This window comes from Lepisosteus platostomus, chromosome 11, assembly GCF_059453375.1.
Source record: "Lepisosteus platostomus isolate fLepPlt1 chromosome 11, fLepPlt1.hap1, whole genome shotgun sequence".
NCBI classification, from domain to species: domain Eukaryota; kingdom Metazoa; phylum Chordata; class Actinopteri; order Semionotiformes; family Lepisosteidae; genus Lepisosteus; species Lepisosteus platostomus.
In genome coordinates this window covers 48485733-48510775 of record NC_142621.1, presented here as the reverse complement: position 1 = coordinate 48510775, position 25043 = coordinate 48485733, and the positions used below count along the sequence as shown (strand labels likewise).

Genomic DNA, 25043 nt, shown 5'->3' with positions numbered 1-25043 from the left:
CCCTCCCCATTGCCCCAGTACCAGGTAACCTGGGAAAAGTTCCACCAGGTTCACAGGCTACAGGCCCTGAGACTCAAGAAATGTAGAAGAGCACAACTGGGAGAGAACATTAGCAAGGGGAGAATCTGGCACTGAGCAGCTGGCCTGAAGAAGCCTGTGAACTCTGACACACATCAGCTTTGGAGAGGAGCTCCTGTCCATGTGCTGCTTGACCTGGGAAAGAGGTCAGTGCTCAGCCTGTAGCCACTGCCCTTTCACCAGTCTGCTCTCTCCGACATCACTGTGCCTGGGAAGGAATACTTCATCTTCACCGAGTTTAGGAATAATTAAAGCTCAGAAAGACAAATTTTGCCCCCCTCTCCCACCATCACTCGTTAACAGACAAAAACAGCAGTCAGGGAGTACCCAACATATCATCTCCCTTTAAAGAATCCACTGCAGTTCCCCCATCTGTACCTGTGCAAGCCCACACCTCAGTCTACAGGCACAGCGGGGGCTGCAGCCATCTTTGTAATTACAGCAGAGAAACTGCAGGTTAGTTCATTCGACTTCACACAACCTGGCACGTGAATGTCTGCTTAGTGAAGGGCTGGAAAGCCAGCAGCACGCTGCTCCACTCCGTCTGAGGGAGAACCTCCAAGAACAGGTCTCCAGCTCAGGACAGTCGCCCAGCTTATTTAAGGCTCCTGGTGTGGAGGTCAGACACGGCAATGCTGGGGGGGGAAGCCTGGGGTCACCGGACCCGATGCGTCTCCACTCCATCTTAATCCTTCACATCTGGATGACCAAGAGGTTGTCCCAACTTTCACACCTGTCTCCCCAAGACCTGTGAGAGAGCCCCTGGAACTGCTCAGCCACTTAAGGCTCGCGAGCTACTGCCGACGAAGAAAAACCAGACTGGACAAGAGAAAACACAAGAACAAAGAACATGTCTAACGAAATCTTTATTTACACAGTACTTCCCCAGTTACAAGCGCAAGTCTCTGTTGATATCTGTGTGTGTTTAACTTGCTTTCTTCTCCGTTGTTAGACAAGCTGTGGGTAAGATGGTTTAAAACAAGGACACCCACCCTCTCGTGCCAAGTGGACACTGAACACCACACATTAGCTTCTCCACAAACACCACCTCTCCAGTTCCTGTCAAGTCATTCAAGTACAAACTGAACTCCAGCGCAGACTCTGCAAACCGCACCAAGGAGATTATTAAGACTTATGAGAATTGAATCCTTTCCTTACGAAGTACGCTGTTCGTAAAGTTCTTTTTTCTTGACTGTGGCTCAAAGCAATTTTCCAAAAGCTTAATTTTCCGGGAAAATGGGACAGAGCAACGAAAGCGTGTCTTTACATCGTCAGTGCATTACCACTCCCAGCAGTCCGTCTTTTAATAAGATCCTACAGGTCTTCTGTATTTGTCCAGCGGCAGTCTGTTCTGCAGCGATCTTGAGGAGAGAGGCGAACCCGGACCGTGAGCTCCATCAGCCTGCCCTTGGAAGACCTTGGAAGGGATTCACTGGTACATGAGGCAACGGGCAGCTTTCCTACACAGTTTCAGGATCTTGGATGCCTCAAGATGCCTTGGAAACAGGGGGCTAAATATTATTCTTAAAAAAAAGGTACATGCTGGTCTGCCTGACTCAATCGCAAAATCAAGAATACCTGAAAGTGCAAAGGACTCCAGCATGCATGTCGGATGGTGGATCATTTTACAATGCAAGCCCTGAATCAGTAACTGATCCACTATTAATACCCTTCGGTAAAGCAGCCCAAGATGAGCGTTGGCAGGGCCTCTGAACACCACCCTTTTTATTTAAGCCAATTTCTCTTTTACCTTTCAGCGAGGAAGGGGCTGGAGATTTCTGCAGCAAGGCAGGGCGGAAAGCCAATGAGATGACAAGCTAAACTGCCTGCACAAACTTCCAGATATGTAGAAAACAAACATCAAGATCGACAGAGATCTCACAGTGGTTAAACGGTCAGCGTGAGAACAAACCATTGCTTAGCACACCTTAAGATGGGGAAATACAATAACTCAATTTAAATGAAGCCAACAATCTTGCGTTTCTACCACTTGCTAATGTGTTTTCTGAGAAATCCACCCACATCCCTGGAGAGGGGGTCCTGTTGTCAGACATGAGAGCACAAAGTGAAGAGCCAGTGTCTTGCCGTCGCTATGCTTCACCGAAACTCCATACAACACAGAAGTGGATTTGTTCTATATTCTTACTCGGTTCACTAGGACGAGCTTTATTTTATTGACTTGAGAGAGCCTGTGAGGCCTTCTCCAGAGCTTCAGGCAATGGGCTATTCCATTAGACAATGAAATTATATTTACCGTTCGAATCCGAAACAGCTTTGCATGTGATGTGAACCAATAAATAAAACCACAACCACACACATGGTTGTGGTTCCTGCCCCTTTGATGAGCGGGGTCTTTTCACTTTCTCCCCCAGGAGTTAATCAAAACCAGCTCCTCTGCAGTGTTTCTTTATCAGCTGTCTCAGAGCTACACCGCTTGACTGTTAAATTATAAAATAAGTCCATAAATCGTAAGAAAACTTTGGACATTGGACATTTTTTCTCCAAAATGAAACCATTCTGTAAAATTAGCACAGGACAGTACAATTAAGGAAATAATTTATGATAAAAAGGTCAAGAGTTTTAATATCTTCTTTAACCAACTCCTTTTAATCGTTCACCTAATTTTGACTACCAAGAACAAAACTGCCAACCCTAAGTGCTCTCCTCTCACGTAGGTCATGCATGTCCATTTAACACTGTATTCCTGGGTGCGAAACAGAGCCAGTCAGAGCTTCCCCTTGGCCGACAGGTCCACGCTGCCGTTTCAACACTGGTGGCGCTGTGGTCTGAACCCTCGTCGGTCTGCTCAGTGATGCTCTTCGAGAACAGCTAATTGAGTAAAAATATTTGTTTCTCAGAGATATCAAACCTGGAAAAGGGAAGCGCTCCATGTTCCTGCTCTCCCACTCTCCACGTGCGAGCTGCCCAGCCTGCCCCTCTTCTTCCTCCAGCGCCGAGGGAAGAGGCCGTGTTTCTCTCCCCCACACCGAGACTCTCTCGCCGCAAGAGCGGAGGGGCGACTGGTCCGCTGGACGCAGCCGGAGCGGTGCCACAGGAAGAGGAAGGCGTGACCCACACCAAGGGCCAGAGACGCGGCATTATCGCACAGGACGTCCCGTGACAGAACAGACAGCCCAAGTGCACGCCGCAGTCTCCCGGCGCAGACTGCGGGCGGCGTCTGCCGGCGAGTGAAGAGCGAGGTCCGGTGGGGCGGGGGATCTGGTGCACACCACAGCGACCGTGCTGGCGTGCCGGCTTGCTCTCATTCACGGGGTGGAAGTGACTGGGAAGTTCGGGCGGTGGGTCAGACAGGAAGGGAGACCAGAAGCCTCGGGGGCTTGGCTGGGCCTGGCAGACCCGCTGACTGGCTTGGCAGAGAAGATCGGCAGAAGAGAACGCCCCAGAGGAGGAAGGGAAGCGGCCGGCCCAGCCGCCATCCACTAGGACTTCTTGGAGTCCTGTGTGTTCCGCCTCTTGATGTCGCTCAGGTCGACGGGTGTGAAAGCTGCAAAGAGGACCGTGGCTACAATCAAGGCGAGGCACGGCGGGGCCGAGGCGAAAGCACTGCAGCCAAGTCAACCCTGGAGCCACCCCTCACAGGAGACGCCAATTGTCAGAGACTCTGCGGCAGCGGGTGCCGACGTCACATTTTCAAGAAATAGGAGAAAATAACTTAAGATGTTTGTAGATAAAGCCTGCTACAAAACATGCAGATAATGCTTGTCTGCTGAAGATGTAACAGTGCTTCACTTCCCTCTCTGCTTCTTTAGAACTAACATGACGTGGGACTCTTGTAACAGAGACTGACCCACAGTCTCACACGTCAAGGACAAAAGCTGCAGCGCAATGGGAGCAGCATCCCTCTTGGGGAACTGCGGCGGTGCTCACTGTGAAGCAGCTGTAGGTGCAGTTGAGGAGAGGAGCCACTGGGGCTGTGTGCAGCTGGGCTGCAGAGGCACAGCACACAGGACACGCGGAGGCAGTGCGGCCTACTCACAGTGCAGGTTGGGGTTGGGGTTCTTCTCGACATACTCCTGGGGTCCACGGTCATTACGCTCGCTGCCCTGGGGGGACTTGACATCTCTCAGCACACACTGCCAGGCTAAAAAGAGACAGAGCAACAGCGCTCAGCAAGGCTCGCGGCCTGCACAGTCGGTTCACCGTCTTCCGCTCAGCCAACACGCAGTCCCTCCTGTACTCAACTGTCTGCTCCTCTCTACACCGTCTCCCTAAAACACCAGGCAAACAGCCCCTTTCCACTGGACAGCAGGAGGGAGTACTGGGCACTCAAAAGGACTCTCTCATTTCTGCAACTTAAAATCAATGCCTCAGCTGACTAAAAACATAGGTTGTATTTAGACTTGCAGAACCTTTGTCTCTTTTCCATTAACTGAAATGATGCTGGCCTCCTATTCCCATTTATAGAAAAGAACAGCTCACCCAAACTCAGCTGTGGCTGTCTGCACAGAACCCCAACACAACAACAGTTTACAGCCATTCTGCTAAAACAGATTAGTAAAAAATCTACACCCCTACACCCTACACTAATTAGTAGTTAGTACTAATTCTGTTGGGGGAGAAAGACCAAAGACGCTGGAGCTCACTCTCGTGGATGAAGCGAACGTTCTCCTCGTGCGCAGGTGTGAACAGCTCGCCCGCGCTGGTGGGGGACCGAGGGCTGGAGGTCCGCTTGTAATTATGAACAATTCTAGGAGCCGATGAGCTGCAAACAGACACAGCATTGACTAAAGAATGCAAGGAAGAAAACTCAAAAACAATAACAAAATAATGAAGACAAACAGGAGAAAGATTACAATAAGTCAGATCTGAAAAAGACTGCAAATGCTCCGCTCAATGGTGTACTCATCCTGCTGCTCAACTGCGGGAGCTGAACCTGGGCTATCGAGAGCCCTCCCTCAGCCTCACCTGGTCATTTCTCTCTCTCTGTCGCCCCCGTCTCCTCTTCCTCACACCTCTGTGCTGCCTGTGTCTCTCTCGGGTCCTGGGTGAAGCCGAGTGTCCTGAAAGCTCCCTGTGAAGAGAGCCGAGCACCGTGATCAGACCAACAACTGGGCCCATTCAAAGAGCAAAACTACACTCCTGCGGCACAGCAGCATGATCCACCCCCACGTTTTACCAGCTGTGTGCAAAGTGTATTAGTGAAGCAGTGAAACAAAAACTTCTATTTGTCTAACCCAGATTTATTAAAAACGACTCAAAATGATGCAGGTGGTATCTTGCACCTGGCGTTGGCTAAACCAGAATGCATGGTTCCCACTGACCTGCTGGAACTCAGACAGCTGGTCCTCCCCCAGTGTCACAGAGCGCTCACGCACAGACACTGGCCTGACAACCTGGCCGTCTCTGTTCACACACTTCCTCGGCAGTGCAAGCTCCGTGATCATTTCATACAATATTAAAGAAAACAATCAAGCTAAAAAAAGATAAGTTTTATCTTCATTGTTTGCAAGACATCTACAAAACTGCTACTCGGTTTAAAAGGCGCCTAAGTGAAACTAATGGTTTGTGCTGTTATTGGGAAGCACATCTGATGGCAATAGTCACCTCCGTCTCTACCACAAACCTCAGGTACATTAATGAGCTATTAATTCAGATGAGACAACTTTACCCCGCTCCTCAGGTCTCTTACTTGCTCCAGTGACAGGCATGGCCAGGATACTAGTACTTGTTAACTTTAATGAAGACTTGTAAGTAACCTAGCATGCCGAGATGATCTTGTTTTCTCTCCAAACTCGACACCGTTATTACTGGCGGACAGTATATCCGGCACCGACTAGAACAGCGGGTGTTACCCGCTTTAACTGCACATTTCAAAGGCAACGTTTTAAAATGGCGGCATCTTATACTGTCTACACGTAGCAAATGAAACCTTTTACAAATGCAGGAAAACGAAACTAACAGGGTTTGAAAAACCTAACGCGGCGACATTACAGGAGTATTAACTATTTTAACAGCGGCAGGCTAAAAAAGATTAAAACGGCGCCCTTCGTCCGCAACCTGCTGTGTTTTTAATGAACATTCCTTAAAATCGAACCCCAGCCTCGAGGAGGTGGTAAAGCCCTGTTTTCTTAATCCCCGAACCACACGTACAGACGCCTCTCAGAAAATGTCCGCTGACAGCCGTGAAAGAAAGGCGCCTGAGAAGCCCGACCCGGGATGAAGAGGGAGATGCCTGTGCGCAGACCCACGGCCGGGCGTGGGGCCGGGCTGCATCGGCGGAGACACCGGCTCCAGCGCTGCCGCCGCCCCGGGGCGCAGGAGCTGCCGGCCCGCCCGGCTCCACGGCTCGGCTCGCCGGCTCCCACATCAGAAGCACCTGGTATTGTTCGGGTCCGGAGAAGCGGCTGCTCGGAGTCCCCATTGTTTATTTACACTGCTCTGCAGCCCAGCTCAACCCTGCCCGGAGGATAAAAACCGACCCTGTCCTGTTATTGGGGACTAAACGGCTGAGAACCATCGCTGTAGCTTCAGTATCCTACTAACCTTCTTTTTAGCCCTTTTTTACCCCCTTTTCTTTCGCTGCCCGTTGTTCCAGTGCAGATCCAGGCCTCCGCCGGCCGTGACGTCGCCAGTGTCTACCAACCTCTTCCGGTAGAGCCGGCTGGAGGCGGTGCTTGTTGGCGTCGGAAGCTGCTAATAAAGTTTTTCGAAAGGCAGGCTCTGAAATGAGCGATACCTGAAGGAGCCGGCAGGGGGCGCGAGTTACACACGGTAAATGGCTAAAGCGGGTCAATTGGCTCTTTAGCTTTACATTATGCTCCGCTAATTTAAATGTATTAATTTCATATTTTTATAAGCACATAACAACCAACATATTTTATAAGCAAATATACTAGACCTTCTACTTTTATAAATTATTCTAGTATTAACCTACTACCTGTTAACAAATGTGATGTGAAACTTCAGTGCAATTAATTGTCATCTACACAAGTGCAAAGAAACGCGTATCTGCATGTGTGCTCCAATACAGAGAATACAAAGACATTAAGGAAACACCAAAAACATCAACACAGAACAGCAGCAGCCACAACAACAGGTTAAATAACATACAACTTAAAAAACACATGAGTTGAGTGAGTCAGTGGTAGGAGTAGAGTTCAGTCATCTGACAGCTTGTGGGAAGAAACTCTCTCTGAGTCTGCAGGTTCGTGCCTTCATGCTCCTATAACGCTGACCTGAGGGCAGGGGGAGAACAGTGAGGAACCAGGATGACGGGTGTCCTGAACGATGCTCCCTGCCTTCCTGAGACGGCGAGTTGTAAAAATGTCCACAACAAAGGGGAGCTGTACTCCAGTGATGGACCGGGCTGACCCGACCACCCTTTGTGACACCTTCCGGTCAGACAGCGAGCCGCTGCCAAACCACACTGTAATCCCACATGAGAACACGGTCTCGATAGCGCACCTGTCACATGTGGTAAGGACAAGTGAAGATAGATCCATTTTTTTCTATTGTCTGAGGAAGTAAAGGCGCTGTTGTGCCTTCTTTGTAGCTCCAGTTACGTGCTGGGACCACGTTAGATCATTAGCGATGAAGGTACCCAGGAACACCAGATATCCCATTGATGTGAACAGGGGTGTGGTCCCCACCCTGCTTTCTAAAATCGATGACCAGCTCTTTGGTTTTGCTGATGCTGAGGGAGAGATTGTTGTCAAGGCAGCACTCCACCAGAGCTCCAAGGCTGGTTTCCTACAGTTAGTAATTGATTAAGAAGACCTCATGAAAACTGCTTTGACTTTCCAGTATAGCAAAGTAATCAAGATCTAAAAAGTAAACGATCCTGATTGAGCCCAGACGATCCGATGGGCTGGAGGCACTGTGGCGTGATGTCGGTGCTGCTTCCCGAGTTCGACACCTTCCCACCTCCAGGAGCCACGCTGGCTGGGACAACGGACTGTCTGTGTGCCCCGTCCAGGGCGTCCTCTACTGGGCGTAGTGTCCAGTGGGGGCCCAGTGTGCTGTCAAGGGCCTAGTGTCCAGTGAGGGCCCGGTGTGCTGTCAAGGGCATAGTGTCCAGTGGGAGCCCAGTGTGCTGTCCAGGGCGTAGTGTCCAGTGGGGGCCAGGTGTGCTGTCCAGGGCGTAGTGTCCAGTGGGGGCCCAGTGTGCTGTCAAGGGCCTAGTGTCCAGTGGGGGCCCAGTGTGCTGTCCAGGGTGTAGTGTCAACAATTCTATTTGAACAAATCTATATTTAAATAGGGACAACATCCAGGTATTGAATGCTTAGTGAGTGCTTGGAAAGCTCGTTGAGAACAGTTTGGCTTGACCTGCTTGGTTAATGGGCAGCCTCCTGGCCGCAGGAAGAGGAGCTCGAACCCCAGTCGGAGTGAGTGCCCCAGGGGCAGCTGCAGGTGGAGATGGGGAGGAGGGAGGCTGGAGAAGAGTGAGAAGGGAGGTGTCCGAGTTCAGTATATGTACCTTGTCTGATGGTATTTATGTATCTAGTTTGATTTTGATAGTGATGAGGTAGTTGTGCTTTTATTCCTCCCGAACTCCAGTTAATAACCTCCATATTTATCTATATATATAAATCAAACAAACAAATCATAGGCTTCATTTAAATTCTAGTAATAAAAAACAACTTTATTTTTTTAAACAGAAGTTCTCAATAAAAATTAAGACTTTGACAGAGGACGTTTGTAATTTCAGGATATGTCACACAGTTCACTTGGACAGCAGGCTGGAATGGAGAAACAACACAACCGTCATGAGATATCACTGCTGAACAGCACAACAGCAGCGCACAACAGCAGCACAACAGCAGCACAACAGCAGCACCCAAACACGCAGATCCAGGCCCGGAAGGAGTCTCTGTCTGGCGGAGTGGAGGCACACTGCTCCTCGGAGAGCAGCAGCTGGACACAGGGCTGCAGGCGGTGGGGTCCTGTGGGGGGGTCCCTGTGGGGTGCAGGACACTGTGCTCTGGATTTGTGGAGCGGCGTGCATCACATAACACCGAGGCAGGATGACCCATCGTCCAGCGCAGGCTTCTTGTAAGAGGCCCATGTTGGCCCCACAGACTTCTTTTGAGGACTTTCCTTTATTCCGCTTTGAACGTTTCTCCCCAAGTCTGCGTCATGCTGCACGGGCTGCAGGTCCTCCTCTCGCGCCACAGTGCTGTCACGCTGTCGTGCGCTTGTGCGCTTGTGCAGGCGTGCTGCTGTGCAATCGCTCACTGGCCGTGACGATGACAAAGCCAGCCAGCCTCTGCCAGTAATGCCTTGCAGAAGGAGAGGGTGGCACGTGTCTGTGTGTTGAGCAGTGCTAATAAAAGTAATGGGAAAGGCCTTGAAGAGAGCAATACATGAAGGAGCCAGCAGGGGGCGCCTGCTGCACACAGCAGATATTCCTTCAGTCTTATTATCACATGACAAGCATCTCCAGGGCTGAGCGATCAAGGAGCACAGCTGCATCAAAAGTCCGGATTCTGGGTAGAAAACGACACAGCTGAGGTTCTGATTCCGGATTCTGGGTAGAGAACGATAGAGCTGAGGTTCTGAGTCCAGCAAAGTGTTTAGCACAGCCAGTGGAATTAAATTGTTCATTGAGCAAATAGAAACAGTTGGCTACAGCATGAGCATCACTGTAATATACTCATAATCCATTTCTTTCAAAATTCTAATATGAATTAAGGAAAAGGCACAAAGCAGTTCTTTCCTTTTGCATTTGCAGCCAGCAACCAAGTCACACACACTGTGACAGACAAGAGAGTCAGCCTATCACAACAAAGTTAGTTTCCCGCCTTCCCCCCTGCGAGGCAACCAATAGGAGAAGGCCACCTCCCCCCTGCAAATCCTCCAATAGGGAAGCGGGGTGAAGGCAGCGCAAGGACGTTCCGCAGCTCCATCAATTCCATCACCGTGGCGAAAGACAGCCAAGGAGAAGCAGTGCAGTCCAATCACAGCTCAAGGTTCAGGCCACGCCCATCCCCTTGAAGACTGTGACCAGCTCCTTGCAGTCGGGGTCAATGAGATCAGCAGGCTTCTCACCATTCTCATTCACCGCCTCCACACTGGCGCCCAGAGACAGCAGGTACCTGGGGAAGACAACAGCGAGAGCCCCCGTCACAGTGCTGCTACTGCCAGAAAGCTCAGGCACGACAGTCACAATACTCTGGGCTTTGGGCTTTGAATCGGACTCTCGGCAGAGCTGAAATCTCTGGTAACAGAGAACACAGTCAACGTGTTTGCAAACATGTCTTTCCCTGTTTTCCATCCTGGAATTGTGTTATGTTACTAGTCAACAGTCCTGCTTCTGGGAAGAGTGTAATAGGATCTTTCAAAGCCTACAGCACAGATGGACAGTCAGACACGGCCCCTTGGCCCAGTGGACCTGCTTGACCAGCAGAGCTGTGCTGTTCACTCCACAGCCCCAGAAGCCCTGAAAGCGCGACTGATCTCCGAGGTGTGAGGAAGACCTCGGCCTGGATCTATATCTCAGGCCCAGGCCTGCAGACAGCAGCACTGCAAAGGCTGCTGGGACAGTTGGCGCCGTATGGCCTCACAGTGTTGCCTGTCCTACCCTGCTGTCTCACCGGGCGATGTGGGGGTGCCCGTCGCTGCAGGCGATGTGCAGTGGGGTCCAGCCCTCCTCGTCCCGCTGGTGGATGTCGGCACCGTATTTCACCAGCAGCTTCACGCACTCCAGGTTCCCCGACAGGACAGCCTCGTGCAGCGCTGCCATTCCTGTGGGACACAGCGGAGACAGGCAGGTCCACTGACCTTAACACATTCATTCAGACAGAGAACACATTCAGTTTTCTTTTTAACCTAGACTTATCTGATGCAGGTCGGAAATCTAAAATGAATGGTTTTGTGCTTTAAAAAACAGTGTTATTAATATCTAATGAGGAAAGCCCTCCTATTTATATAAGAATTGTCATTGTCATTTTTATTTTTTTCTCCCAGTTTGCAAAATATTCCAGATCAATGTCCTCCTTCAGTTTTTCTTTAAGGTTTTTAATGTTTGAATCAAGCAGACCAGGAACAGCAGGTCTGAGCTTCACTGCGCACGTGTTGTGTTATGATGGGGGTTTAATGATCGTCTCCAGGCTCCAGGGTCCTGACCCCAGGAGTGTTTAAGATTTAAGCTGCACGGGGCAGCTGGACTGCTGCAGCCAACCTCAGTGCCCCACTCACCAGAGAGGTAGATGGTGTCCAGCTGGACTTTCCGGGCACGAATGAACCGGCCGATCTGCTCCAGGTCTCCCTGCCGGATGTGGTCCTGGAACACGATGTCGTTGGGGAATCGCACGGTGCGCACAGGCTTCACAGGAACAGCACGGCTGTACTGTGAGCTGGGGCACTGGTAGTAGTACTTCATCCTGGACACAGCCGGGCAAGCAGGAATAGTGCTCAGTCCTGTAGGATCAGGGTCTTCTTTCCTGGGAAAAGCGCTGTGGATCCTACCAGCACAGGAGATCTTCAGTATTCAGTGTCCTGTAAGCAGGACCTCCAGGTGCAAATATAATCAAATCTCTTCAGAGATGTTTGTCCTAGCCCTTGACCTCAAAAATAATCCCCTTTCTTGTATCTCGATATTAAAAAAAACAACTTTAACTCACTCCTTCAGTTAAATGCAAAATTCTGTTCTTGCAGCTGGAAGCCAGAAGTGAAATTTCTTCTGGCTGGACGATGACGTCTCTGGCTCCTTCAGTCGGTTTCTCCCTCCTCTGCCGCCCGCAGCGGGGTCCCTATATACGCTCTCCGAGGCTATTTTAGGGGCTGTCGCCTCATAGATCAAATGACCCAGCCTGCAGGATCACTGGACGTTGCCCCCTCCCTCAGCTTCTCCGCTTACAGCTGCAATCCCGCAGAGCTGGCCTGCCCACAGCCCGAGCCCTTCCAGCACGCCGACTGCAGATCCATTACAGGTCACGCACCGCCGGGCACAGAGCAGCTCCTTGTCAACAGCACGAGGAAACGCTGCCGGGACATCCAGGCATTTCCACCCACTGTCCTCGGGGAAGTAAACAGCAAGCAGCGGGAAAACAACTCCCCCCCACCCCCCCCATGGCCCTTCAGCCCACCTGCTCGTTACGAGAGCAACGATGTAGGAGCCCTCGTGCCTCGGAGCTCAGGAAGCCCACTCCAGGAGCGCCCACTCTCCGTGGCCCCGAGACACTCAGAGCCGTATCCGTGTGGCTGCTGCGTGCTCCGGGCCTCGTCGAGGACAGGGGAGGGTCAGGCGACTTCCTGGGGAGCTGCTGGACCCGGCGGACAGCCCCGCAGCGTGGCCCAAGTGACCCAAGACATCCCCTCAACCCCAAGCACACAGACCTTTCCCCTGGCGGGGCTGGAGCAGGTTCGACACCTGCGAGTACCACCCTGGAGGAGAGGAGCAGAGGCAGCTGCTCGAGAGACAGAGAGAGAACGGAAGAGCCGGTGCGACACCACGAGGCAAAAAGCAAACTCAGCCCAGTCTTGGTTTTAAATCTTTATTTGGCCACCAGTTGTTTTCAGTCTTCAGTGTGATGGAATGCCTCTTTATAAACACTGCCAATTCAAAACCCCGACACCAACTCAACCCCCACCCCTCCCACCCTCAAATCACATTCAAACCCCCAACCCCTCTTCTGACGAGAGCGACCGCGAGGATGACAGCCCTCCCGGCAGGGACAGGTGGCCCGGCCCGAGCAGCCCGACACCGGAACCAGGGGAGAGGGCAGCGGCTGTGTCTCAGCGGGACTCCAGCCCTCGCGGTTCTTCCGCTGAGAAACCCAGAACAAAGCAGAGGCTGGCAGCGCAGCCAAGCGGAACCGCAGACCAGGGGTCCGGCGGCCTGCTGGGCCGGCACGCAGGCAGAACCGCGGCCCAGTCGGGCCCGGCCACACACAGGAGAACAAGAAGGAACCCCAAAACAAAAATGATCAGAACTTAAAAATCAGTAGCTGGGCTGCAGAACACACGCTGGGGGGGGGGGGGATGTGTCGATCCCTCAGATCTGCACCGACCTGAGAGAGCACTGCATACAGGACTGGAGAAACAAAGGAAAAGTCACGCACCCACAAAACAAGGCTACTTCACTAACAGAACCCTCACCTACGGAAACCAGTGTGGCGTTAATAATTACAAGAGGAAACAGCCCCCTGGTGTGAAGAGAACCTCCCTGTCTTCTCTCAGCAGGAAGAGAGGGAGGGGAGAACGTCTTCACAGCTGTGAACAAAAAAAGCCAACTTTTTACACTCCGAGCGGCTCCACCTCCATACAAGACTGCATAGGCAACACCAGAGCGGCTTAAAACAAAAGACCTAGACTTCCTGAAGGCGTCTGAGGAAGAACAAAACAAAAAAGATACACATGAAGTGTAGTTAAAAATTAAATCTAGTTTTAGTCACCTATTGGGAAAACGTATGAAACCAGAAAAGAAAACCGTGCCAACGGCCTTAAAATATATATATACACAGTATCATTCAACACCTCAGCAGAGATGTGTGGGGACAGAGGGGTGTAAAAAAACCACACAGTCCTTCTCCAATCACTGAGGAAGAGTTGCCAGCCCCCTGGTGCCGAATCAGTGCTGAGCCCCCAGCCGGAGAGCGGGGCGTCCGTCTGGGCCGGGGTGTCCTGCAGGCGCTGGCGGGCAGAGCAGATCGATATGAAGGTTAGTGTGCGCAGGACATTGGAGGGGAGGGGGCAGCTTCGCAGGGACCTCTACAACTCGTCGTGGCCCCCCTCTTCCCCATCAGAGTCGTCGTCTCCCTCCTCCTCGGGGAGATCCGCATCCTCCAGGTCCTGGAGGAGAGAGAGAGAGAGCACACGCAGGTCAGCCAGAGGAGAGGACCCGGAGCTCCACACCCCTGCACACGCAGGTCCATCCTGCAGACTCCGACAGCTTATCCACCCCAGTACAGTCCGTGCTCAGGGCAGATCGAAACTCTGGCTTTCTGCAGGAGACTGCGAGTGTCTGCAGTGTGCTGAGCCTCCAGGAGCTGGCGGCAAACAGCAGGGACAGCTGCAGCTGTGATTACCCACTGCTCGGCCTCTAGAATTAGACTTCTAAGAAACGGGCTGAGCCAGTCTGCTCTGGATTCGCCAGGGCTTGGACACCGCTCCCCTTCGCCCGCGCACGCCGAGCGGTCAGCTCCGGCTCGTCCAGCACAACAGGGTCAGGCCAGCTTTTACACCCAGGTCAGAACGCCGCCATGAAGCCTGCCCAAGGCAGACCAGCTCCCGGGACATGGAGGGAATCCCACTGGAGTGTTTCAACTCCTTCAACACCAACACGCAGCCTCACTGACAACCGTTCCTGATCTCAGCCCTGCTGTTGCATTAACAGCGCGAGTTCCCAAGCTCTCAGAGCAGCTCCGAGAGCTGTTCCCACTCCGGTCTGCTCAATCCCCCCCGCAGGACTCGGGTGTGACCAGCCTGCGGGAGAGCACAGCCCTGCAAACGGAGACGTCCCAGACAGAGCACCTGCTGGAGTCTCAATCTGCATGACGAGACTTTCAAAGTCACAGATAAACGCAGACTGGTAACAGGCCTTCAAGAGCCTCTGACTTGAAATGAGAGCATGAAACTGGAGCGCGGCAGTGGAGGGGAGGCAGAGACGCGCAGGCCACTGCCCTCAGGGTGACCTTTTCTAGGGTCAGCCGGGGGGGTCATGTTTGTTTGGCCTAGTCGCCAAGGGCAACACTGCTCCTGTGGCATTCACAGTGGGGAGGGGTCTGCAGCAGGCCTGCCCCCCCCCCCACACACACACGTCCCCGGGTTTGCACAGCCCCCCGGCCTGGAGCCCGACCTCACTCCTGCAGTCAGCAACACAGACTAGATTCAACGAGCTTTTCCCTTAGAACAGCAGACAACCCACTTCACATGCTGGGCTTGTTTTCAAGGGAGGGCAGCCCAACAAGCCCTGGTTCGAAAAAAAAAACGGGGTGCAACAGAGGCAGGCCGGACAGCCCCCCGCTGCACGCAGGCGCCACTCACCTCGTCGTCGTCCCCGACCGGCGCACCGCCCTCCTTGCCCCCGCTCTCCAGGAACCGAGCGAAGCCCTCCAGCGTCCTCTCGCCATTGTAGTCGATCACCTGCAGGGCAGCAGGGTAGTCAGAGCCACGGCGATGGCGACCGCACGCACGCCCACGCGAACAACCCAAAACCAGCCTGGAACGTCATGCTACGGACTCTTTACTGCTGTACGAAGTCCTACAAAGACAGGACTGCCGCCAAAATGAGCAAGTTCCAGTCTGGGTCATGACAGGGCGGCTCTTAATCAGCCGACTCGCATAACTCCAGCGAGGACCTGCGCCGGCTTTAGAACAGGCTTCCACAGGATGCAAATAGAGCCACACTCTACCCATCACCCCATTTTACAGCTGTTAAAAAAAGCCCAGTGAAGACCAGCACCACTCTGGGTCGCTCACCTTGCGCTCGTCGCCGGCGGGGAAGAACTTGAGCGTGGGGAAGCTGTGCACCTTCACAGCCTCGATCTCGTTAGCGGTGGAGTCCATCTTGGCCACCACGATGCTGTCGCTGTCCTTGTACTTCTCGCCCAGCTTGTCCCAGATGGGCGCCAGCTGCTTGCAGTGCCCACACCAGGGGGCATCTGTCAGACAGGGGGGCAGGGCAGAAGAGGCGTGACCGCGTCACAATCAGAACTTCACACAGCTGCCGGACTGCTCTGCTCTCCGTAAAACATTCCTTCAACATCGGAAGTCAGGCAGCTGTGCTGCGGTTACCCAGCAGGGGTTTGTATATGAGGCCAGAAGTTGAATAACACCTGGAGCTGCAGAGTCCAGGGCAGCAGAACAGTAGGAAAGTCCAAGCTGGGCCTGAGCCTTGTACCACTGACACCCAGAAGCGATACTTGGGCCACCAGAGTGAGCACTTGCAAGGTCTACAGCCCAAAGGGCTGAAACCAACCACAGTCCTGCCTTTCCCACTCCTGAATTTCAGCAGCTTCAGGCTGATTCAGCACCAACCCTTCACACCCAGGAACGAGACAAACAGCCCGGCTCTGTTCTCCAGCAACCCGCTTCAAGGCCACGAGGAGAGCCCAGCAGCAGGTGCCTTTGCGTCAGACGGCGAAGGGTAGCCGATATTCCCAGAATAAGGCTGGCTGCTTGCCACTTGCTGCAGCAGAGAGCACTGACAGGTGTGGCCAAAGCCAGATGCCCCCACATCAACACCGGGGGGCAGGGCCGCACCCCAGGCCTGGACAAGCGCAGAAAGACCCAGTAATGCAGGGTGCCACTGACAGCTTGAGAAGCTCCCGTGTGGGGTACTAGAATCCTTAAGAAAGCTCTTGCAGTAACTTCAGACAACACACTGAAAAGTAAAAACCACTGCATATGTACAAAGGAACCTGGAGCCACAGGACAGTAGGAAAGCAAACGGTATTACTCACAGAATTCGATGAACACATTCTTGCTGGGATCAAAAGCAACTTCTTCGAAGTTCTTCCCAACCAGGACCTTGACAGGGCTCTTGTCCCAGTCCTCAGGGACGTCCTGGCTCATTAGATGAGGCTGCAATGGGTGACAAACTATTAGTCTCCACCACACTGAAGATGTCTGGCCGCTGCAGTGCGGTGGCCTGCGCAATAGTAAATTCAGTGTGGAAACTGGCTGCACTGGACACCTGAAGAGCTTTGAATTCTGCAGGACCACAGGGTCCGAGAGCTCCGCTCTGCCGGATATCGCGCCACCCCTACCTTCAGCTTGCCCTCCAAGAACCGCGTGCAGAAGGCGCTGATGTTGTCAGCTGTGATTTCGGAGCTCTCAGGCTTGTACTTGGTCATCTCGTCCTCCAGCGTGATGAGCCGGATAGCCGGGCACTCCTCCTTCTTCAGCCCGAAGAACTCCAGGATGCGCTGGTTGTCATCCAGATCACTGTCAATGAAGATAAAGAGGATCTGGAGAGGAAGAGAAAGCAGAGGCGGTCTTGTTTGAGAAACACTGTGCTAAGGGCAGCTCCTTCAGAACTCTGAAGATAAGGCTATGATTTCCTTTCAGCCTGTAGACCAGCTCCGAGTACCTCACCTTGCCCTTGAAGTCCCGAGCTGCCTTTTTGAAGTTGTCCATCTTGTTCTGGAAGTCTGAAGCTGTTTTAGGGACAAACAACAGGATGTGGGACTTGATCTCCCCTCCAAAGATCTTGGGGGCAGTCTGCAGGAATAAGAGGGAGAGGTTAAAACAAAGCATGAACTCCCAGAGCCTAAAAGCTGATTTTATTCCATCAGGCATTTCTCCTGGCATGGTCAGCGGCCAGAGGCAGGCAGCACGACATGCTCCAAGCTCCAGGTGTGCAGCAGGCTCACCTGCTCCGTGAACTCGATGACCATGGGCAGCTGGTTGGCCTTGATGAAGCTCAGGAGGCTCTCCTTGGTGACGTCGCCCTCGAAGGCATTGCGGCCCTCGTCGAACTGCAGGAACACAAGCGCAGGTGAATACAGCAGCTCTTCTTCACAGCCTGACAGAACTCACGATAAAGCAAACTCTCGATCTGAGAGCCGGATCTCGATGTGGGATGCAAGAAGAATTTGTCATTTAACTTGCAGCCTGGAAATGCTTCAAAACCCAACTAACCCAGGATCAGAGGAGAGGAAGTTACTGCTGAGTATCTATTACAGCTGCAGATTTTCTCCCAGAATGGCATCACTGAACACTAATGCACACCTCTGCAGCCCGCAGATCAGGAACGTCACAGCTGTGATCTCTCCCCAGGAGCTCCACAGTTTATAAATACACCCCACCACGGGGCGAGGGCTCTAAGGAATGAGAACAAAGGTGTCGATCAACGCTCCAGCACTGCCGACACAGAAGGCAAGAGGGAGGAAGGGCTGGCCAGGAGGCAGGAATGTGTCCAGAGGGCAGAGGAGCAGGGCAGCCAGAAGGTGACAAGCCTACAAACACTGCGGCCGCGGCAGGGCAGGGCCAGAGGTACAGGAGACCGGGGCCTCGGGTGCCAACCCTCCACCCTGACCCAGAAATATAAAGATGGGGGCAGGTGATCATCGATCGCCCTGCACCAGGAGGGCAGACGTAGCCGAGAGGAATCCCAGAGGCAGTGTGGCAGGAAGTCAAAGGTTCACAGCACCCTCTGTATGAGCGTTCGGCCAACTTGAACCCAGCCTTGCAGAGGTCTGCCCTGAGCCTAGAGGGGGTTTCAACTAACCACGATTAAACCTTAAACCTGGGAGATCCCTCAGACTGAAGTTAAAATGGCTGCATGCAACAGTCAGGCTGCAAACTGGTTACAAGCAGCGACTGGGGAACTCCAAAAAGGCAGCACAAAGGCAGAGCGGAGAACCAAGCCTGCGGTCTCGAGTCCACACCCGGCCTGCAAGAGGCCAGCCAGGCTAGCCAGCGGATTCGCAGAGGCCTTGCCCCAGACCTGCGGCTCAGAAGGGCAATGCTCTCATCACCCTGAGGCTCGGGGAGATGCTCGGTGTCCAGGGCTCTTGAGGGATGAGGAAACAGAAGCCGGCCTCCCTAAACCGGCCAGGGCATCGCAGACTCCAGCCCCGGATTAACGAGGTTCCCGTCTTGGCAGTTCTATTTGATCACCACCAGAGACTTATTATATAACAGCAGCCTTGATGTAGCTTCCGAATATCCCCCCCCGACCTATTCCGGGCAATCCTGGAATCTTGGATCGCTGTGATCTTCAGTCACAAGGCTGCCAACTGGAAGCTTCTAGAAGAAATGTTGCAGTTACGTAAATCAAACTGAGATGCCAGAAACCATCCAGCTCTGGCTGGCATTGTGACTCCAGAGCAATCTCGGACAGCCTCCAGGAGTCCTGCAGCTGCTCACCGCCTCTGACCAGAGAGGAGCCCGGAGAAGAACGCCTGAGCCCACAGTCACACACCTTGCAACACGCTGCCGTCGGAAACTGCCAACACAGCAGAGACGCAGCTCTGAACACCGATACCGCAGCACGCCAAGGACAAGCACCCTGCCTCCTCGCTCGCAGCCAGACCGCACTCCGGAACAAGGTCTAGCCGATGTAGGAGCAGACCGGCGGCACTTCGCTCGGACAGGAAGACAGCCTGCATAGAGCCCTCCGCAGCCTTCACCAATCTAGCAAGGAGGGCCATGCGATTTGCGTGGCTCACTGGGCCCTCACCTTGGAAGCTCGCCCTCGAAGGAAACCGAGCAGCCCAGTGTGCTCAGGTTACTGCCAAGTCAGTCCTCAAGGTCCAGACTTCGCAGCTCAGCTCAGGCAGGAATGACAGCGCAGAGCACCAGTGCCAGCAGGGTGCCCTCGCTAGGCTGGCCCGCTGACCAGAAGGGCACAGGAACTAGCACAGCGTGCCCTGGAGGACTGGAGCCCTAGCTAGTAGGGCACTGCCCCACCACTCCCACGTGGCGCTCAGAGCTCAGCGGGCAGCTCCCAGGGAGAGCGGGAGATCGGGCAGGAAAACCAGAACTGGATGTGCCCTTCTCATGAGTGAACACAAGAAAGCCAGAAACTTTGGTGTGAACCCGAGGAAGCTGTGCTGTGTACGAGGGTTAGTGCAAAGACTGAAAATCTCAAGTATTCATCCAACAAACTCAGCTGGATATTCAAAATGGGATTTCGGCACACTGCCACCCCACCTGGGGAAAGCAACATCCCCAGCAGGGAGGCCAGCCCTGGGGTCAACAGCGTTAACTGGAACACACAGCCACGCGTTTCAACAAGTCAGAACGAGCTGCAAACCGCCCCCTGCTGGAGACTGCTGCCCACAAACAGACCCTACCTGTCGGAGGGGAGAGACGGGCAGGACACCCACTCATAACGCCAAAATAAACTGGGATTTAACCCCGAATTCAAAAGATCCTGCAAGCCAGTGAGAGCGAGAGCTGACGGGCCCTGACCCCACCTCTCACCTTCTTAAACAGGACCACGCTGTCCTTGGACACCTCGAACTTGGCATAGAGGGCATCCGAGGAGGTGATGCCGAAAGGAATGTCATCCACAGCCTCTGCAGCCTTCAGGAATGTCTTGGCATCATCCGACTCAGCATCCTGGAAGAGAGGAAGGTCAAATTCCCAACTGGCTCATTTAAAATAAACACATTAAAGCAGCTCTGACACCAGAGGTGTTTCTGATTATTCAAATACTTCAACTGGAGTGTTTAAGGTGAACCTGCATTTTTTAAAGTGAAAGTAAACCTGCTTCTACCACTGAAGTGACCGATAGGGAGGATTTCATTTTCTGCTCTGCTGCTGGCTACTAACATGTCATACAGACCCAAGAGCAGAGTCGTGTCCTCCCAGAGAGTGGAGGAGGTGGCAGAAAGTTGCAGGTCCACAGCACTGCCCAGTGCAGCCCCTGCAGAGCCTGTCACGTCACACCTGAGCCTCCTGCTCACAAGTGAAGGGTGACTCCCCCCGAGCCCCGCCGGTTCCCCTCACCTTGAAGAAGCCGATGACCACGACCTCATTGTCCGCGATGAGCGTCTCGGCCTCTGTGACCTCGGTCAGGGAGGTGGCCGCAGGGCCAGTACGTTTCTTCAGCCAGGCCACGATGTCGTCAGCCTGCCTGCCAGCTGCACCGGGGGAGGGGGGGGGAGGAGGGGTTAAAGTACAGCACCGACGTGGACGGGCGAGTCAGACCTCACGGGGAGATATCCCCAGCCAGCACTGTTGGCCGTGGAACAGCAGGGAATCTGGAGACTTCGATCCATCTGCACAAGGGCCCTGCTTGCTCCTGCCATTATCTCCTTACAGCTGTTAACACAGTCTTTTGCACTGGATCCAAGTTCCGCCCTCGGGGCACAGAACTCCACGGCTCCGGCGCCGCAGCTCACATCAACACCAGGCTGGGACAGGAGCAGTCACGCCTGCTGGGAAACCAGCGGCCGGCGGGCAAGAACTGCCCGGTCTTGCCTGCGGTCAGGCGAACCCTCAGCCCAACTCGGGCTGGCTGGCTGGCTAGGTGGCTGGGTGCTGGAGGCACATTCTTCCCCACCCCCCCCAGGAGCAGCACGAGCACGTGGCACTGCATGCGTCTACGCTGGGCGGCCCAGACACAAACACCCGGGCCCCTGAAGGGCTGCCAGGCGTCCACAGCCCGGACTTGTGCAACACACTGGGGGAGACGCGCTGTGGTGAGGCAGCAAGAGCCCCCACCTGCATCCGAGCGCCTTGTTTTGTTCCTGGCCTGCCTTGCCCACAGCCTCCCCCCCTTCCCGGGAGAGAGAGGATAGCCAGGGGCACAGCAGGCTCATCTTCCGACTCAGGGCAAGCAGCTCCACACCAAGATCAAAACACCTTATTACTTTAGCCTCAATGTTATTTGCAAGCACCACAGCGACAGCCTACAAAAACAGCTTCAGAGCTCCAACCAGCCTCCCTGCTGCCGTTTGCATCATGTAGCAGCTGCCCTTAAGCACCCCAGCTCCTCTCTCCTCACTCTTACACCCCGAGAGCCCAGCACGAGCTCAGCTTAACCCGACTCCCCTGCAAGCTGCGAGGGCTCTTGACCCCACCGGGCTTGGAGCTGCCAGCCCTGCACAGGAACCAGGAGAACAGTCGCTCAGGGGTATGAGCACAAGGCCTCTCGCTGGGGCTTCTGGCCCAGGAACTGCAGCGGAACAGGAGAACTGCTCAACACGAGGCGGGAGGAAGTTAATACAGACTCCACTGCACTCTCACCAAAGCAGCCAAACAGGTGCTGCAGCAAACACCGCGCTCCGTACAGCGCTTCTAGTGTCAAATACGCAGACAGCTCGGCATCGCCACCCCGGCAGTCAGAGCAGGAAGTGCTGAGCCTGTCTGTCAGACGGGCCGAGATCTGCACGTGCAGGCCCGCCCTCCCCCGCCAGCTCGACGCGCACGAGGCAATCCGCCCGCCAGCCTCACCTGAGTACTCCTTAGGAGAGCTCTTGTCTCCCCCCTTGAAGAACTTGATCGTAGGGTAGCCCCGCACTCCGAATTCCTGCGCCAGCTCCGTCTCCTCTGTGGCATCCACTTTGGCCAGCCGGATGTCCGAGTCGGTGGCCTTGAGCATGCCCGCTGCCTTGGCGTACTCTGGTACCAGCGCCTTGCAGTGCCCACACCAGGGGGCATCTGGAAGAGAGAGACGGGTCAGGCAACATCGGGGGCGGAAGGGCATCATAGCCAGATGTTTGAGAACGGTTTCAGGGTTCAGTCCCCAGCACGTGACAGCCCAACGATTTCAGCCTTCACCAATTCAAACACCCAGCAGGATTTACTGAGCACATCCCTTCCCCCGTAGCGACTCAGCACTGCGATAACTTTCATAGAAGCAGCCCCTCAGTCACAATTAGTGGAAGCTGCACATTGTGACCCCTATAGGTAACCTCCCCCCTTATCCTGAACCCCAGTGATGCTGGGGTCACCCAGGTTCGTCAGACTGGGCTCCCGCAGCGCGAGACCATCGTGGAGACGGGAGTCTGGGGTACTTTTACCCTGCTGCACCCACAAACAGACTTCTTGCAGAAAACCCCAAAGCAGGCCTGAGGCAGATGAGCCCCACTAGAGCAGCTCTGCTGTTCACAAGCCCTTCCACCACGAGCTGCCCGAGACTTCTCCCACCCCTCAGCGTGCCGATGCATACTCCAGCACAGCCCCTACGGATGGCGAGGAAGAGGCCGCTGTGCTTCAGGAGAGCCCAGAGTGCCTCTCTTCCTCACTCTGACAGCACCGCCCAGCTGCTGCTGGAGGTTCAAGCGCAGACTGTCATACAGCCGGCACAACCTGTAGCCTTTGTACTGGCCGGGCTACAACAGGTGACTTTATAAAACCACGGGCTACCGCCTCACCTGACAGCCCCAGACTCTCACACTCCTGCCACGTTTGAGCTGACAGACAAAGCTGTACAATTCCTCTACATAATAAAGCAAAACAGACACTGAGCTGGTGAAAATAAATGCTTCAGCCACATTTAATACTGAAAGACTAGCTTCGTGAAACACATTTATCTCATGAGGGCACCAGTTAAATGTTCTCATGTACAAGCATATCATCCCTCAAAAGGCCCCTGTAGAGCCAGCGTGCAAAGTGAAGATGGGTTTTATGCAGAAACCCAGAAAGGTGGGCTTTTCTTGGACTTCTGCTGAGATTTGGGTTAAAGCTACTGGTCCAGGTCTCTCAAGTACACGTCAACCTACCAGGTCCACCCGCCCCCGAGAGACCTCCTCCCTCCGCTGATTGGACGAGCCAGACCGGGCCACTCGTGGACTGGACAGCCCGGCCGTCACTCAACCCCCCCCAAGTTCAACTCCATCCGCGAGCACCGTGGCTCGCACCCCCTGACCCCCGCAAAATGGAGCGGCACGGCGGGAGGAAGGGAGACCCGAGAAATTAGTTTTCTTTCAGCCGCGCAGTCGAAACCGAAAAAAAACTTTCCGTCTCGTCGAGCTCCCGGGTAGGAAACCGCAGAGCCGCAGGCGCGCAAAGCCGTCCGTGCGCACAGCGCAGTCCTCTCCAGGGCACATCCAGACGCGACATGCAAAGCGTCGCTCTCGGCTCATTAGCCGACAGTTCAAGTCAACGCGCTCCCTAACTGCGTCCTGCTGGACCGCTGCTCACGCCTCGCCCGGCCACGGCTGCGGGCCATTCGCGCACGGCCCACCCACGCTCACGCCTCGCCACGGCTGGGAGCCCACTGTAACGCCGGTAGCTCTCGGGGAGTCACGGGCCGGATTAGCGCCCGAGGTGACGGCTCCAACATAACCGCCAGACTTTCACAAGTTGAGAAAAGGAAGTTGATCCACGTCAGCGAACTCTGCTTTTGTTTTTTTGCGTGGATCACAGCTACATCGAGTACAAGCGACCCCGCACGGCCGCTAAGTACCGGGACCCACCACCGGCGCCCCCACCGAGCTCTCCTCCGGACACCGTGGGGTGGCCACTCGGGTCGCCCCCGTCCGTGGCGCTGCAGTAGCTTCATGTACGGGGGGGGGGTACCCCCCCGAGCTGAGCTCTCCCCTCTCTCGCTCCCCAGGCAGTCCGGGGGTACTCACAGAACTCCACCAGCATGTTGGGGTGCGCCTTCAGAGCCTCTTCGAAGTTCTCCTTCTTCAGCACCAGCACGTCGTCCTCCTCGGCGATGTGGGCTGTGCCGGCCGCGGCCAGCGCGCACAGCAGCAGCAGCAGCAGGCCGGGCATCCTGGCGTCCGTCTCGCAGGGCCGGCTGGGGATCACGCAGAGCGGCGGGTCCTGGGCCTGTGTGGGGGCTGGCTGGCGTGCGGGTGTGCAGCAGGGAAACCGTGCCGAGACGCGCCTGTGTTTGTGTCTGCCGCGACTAACGTGGCACTGAGCGCAGGAACCAGAGAGGCTGGGCGCAGCGCGCAGGCGCTTTTATCAGGCTGGATGCTGTTCGTGTTGAAATGTGACTGGACCGCAGGCGGCGCCACCTGGAAGTGAAACCCCGGCCGGGGCGGACCGAGCCGCTGTGGGTCGGGGTGGGGCGGGGCCGCTGCGGGCTCGCATGAGTGTGTTTATGCTGTTCGGCACGTACAAAGAGCCAACATTACTATTTCTCGGAGATGGTGGTGGGGGGAATAAATTATCGTAAAAATAAAGTAGAATGTCTCAGCGATAAAAGTATTGAACCAAAATGGCTGACGTATTGTTGGAGTATTTCATCCGGGTGTTTACGAAAGCAGACACTGACACCAGGCCCCAGGCTGAGCAAAGACAAAGTTAAACAGTAACTTTAACAATATTTGGCACAGACGAGGCATGAGTGCTGCGCGTAATAGGAGCACTGAAGGCATCTCGAGGGCCTAATTAATTAATACGGGATGCAAAGCACGTTAGAAATCTAAAGAATACTAAAAATGATTAATAACAGGGGAAGGAGTAAAGGTTTATTCCAGGTGAAAAGAGAATCCGAAGAAGGCTCCACAGCAGACTGCATGCTGACGCAGCTTCCTACTTGAACTTCATTTTTCATAACAGCCTACCAATTACACCAAGACCATGTTCACAGGGCTGTGTGCCTGTGTGTGTCAGTGCAGTGTGCAGTGTTGACAGGGTTGTGTCAGTGT

At 54.2% G+C, this 25043-nt stretch overlaps 3 protein-coding genes across 4 annotated transcripts; all 3 read right to left on the bottom strand.

The window, feature by feature from the left end:
• Positions 1-929: 929 nt before the first annotated feature.
• mcrip1 (MAPK regulated corepressor interacting protein 1) lies at positions 930-6722 on the bottom strand. The gene is made up of 5 exons (XM_088600233.1): positions 6583-6722; positions 5005-5110; positions 4683-4801; positions 4076-4180; positions 930-3583 (listed from the first exon to the last, which is right to left on the bottom strand). Exons 2-5 carry the CDS (start codon positions 5010-5012, stop codon positions 3519-3521), a joined length of 297 nt encoding a protein of 98 aa, XP_088456359.1. The 5' UTR covers positions 5013-5110; positions 6583-6722; the 3' UTR covers positions 930-3518.
• Positions 6723-8653: 1931 nt separating this feature from the next.
• LOC148652942 (protein phosphatase 1 regulatory subunit 27-like) lies at positions 8654-12057 on the bottom strand. Of its 2 annotated transcripts, none has more exons than XM_088600231.1 (3): positions 11236-12057; positions 10632-10818; positions 8654-10133 (listed from the first exon to the last, which is right to left on the bottom strand). In XM_088600231.1, the coding sequence occupies exons 1-3, from the start codon at positions 11417-11419 to the stop codon at positions 10010-10012; spliced, it is 495 nt and encodes a 164-aa protein (XP_088456357.1). In that variant the 5' UTR covers positions 11420-12057; the 3' UTR covers positions 8654-10009. The 2 variants fall into 2 exon arrangements, with proteins under 2 accessions (XP_088456357.1, XP_088456358.1); XM_088600232.1 differs by having other exon boundaries at positions 10632-10782; positions 11236-11895.
• Positions 12058-12519: 462 nt separating this feature from the next.
• Positions 12520-24366, bottom strand: p4hb (prolyl 4-hydroxylase, beta polypeptide). The gene is made up of 11 exons (XM_088600229.1): positions 24015-24366; positions 21889-22095; positions 20440-20573; positions 19912-20049; positions 17355-17459; positions 17077-17202; positions 16749-16949; positions 16443-16563; positions 15460-15641; positions 15025-15123; positions 12520-13830 (listed from the first exon to the last, which is right to left on the bottom strand). Exons 1-11 carry the CDS (start codon positions 24157-24159, stop codon positions 13750-13752), a joined length of 1539 nt encoding a protein of 512 aa, XP_088456355.1. The 5' UTR covers positions 24160-24366; the 3' UTR covers positions 12520-13749.
• Between the last annotated feature and the right edge of the window lie 677 nt (positions 24367-25043).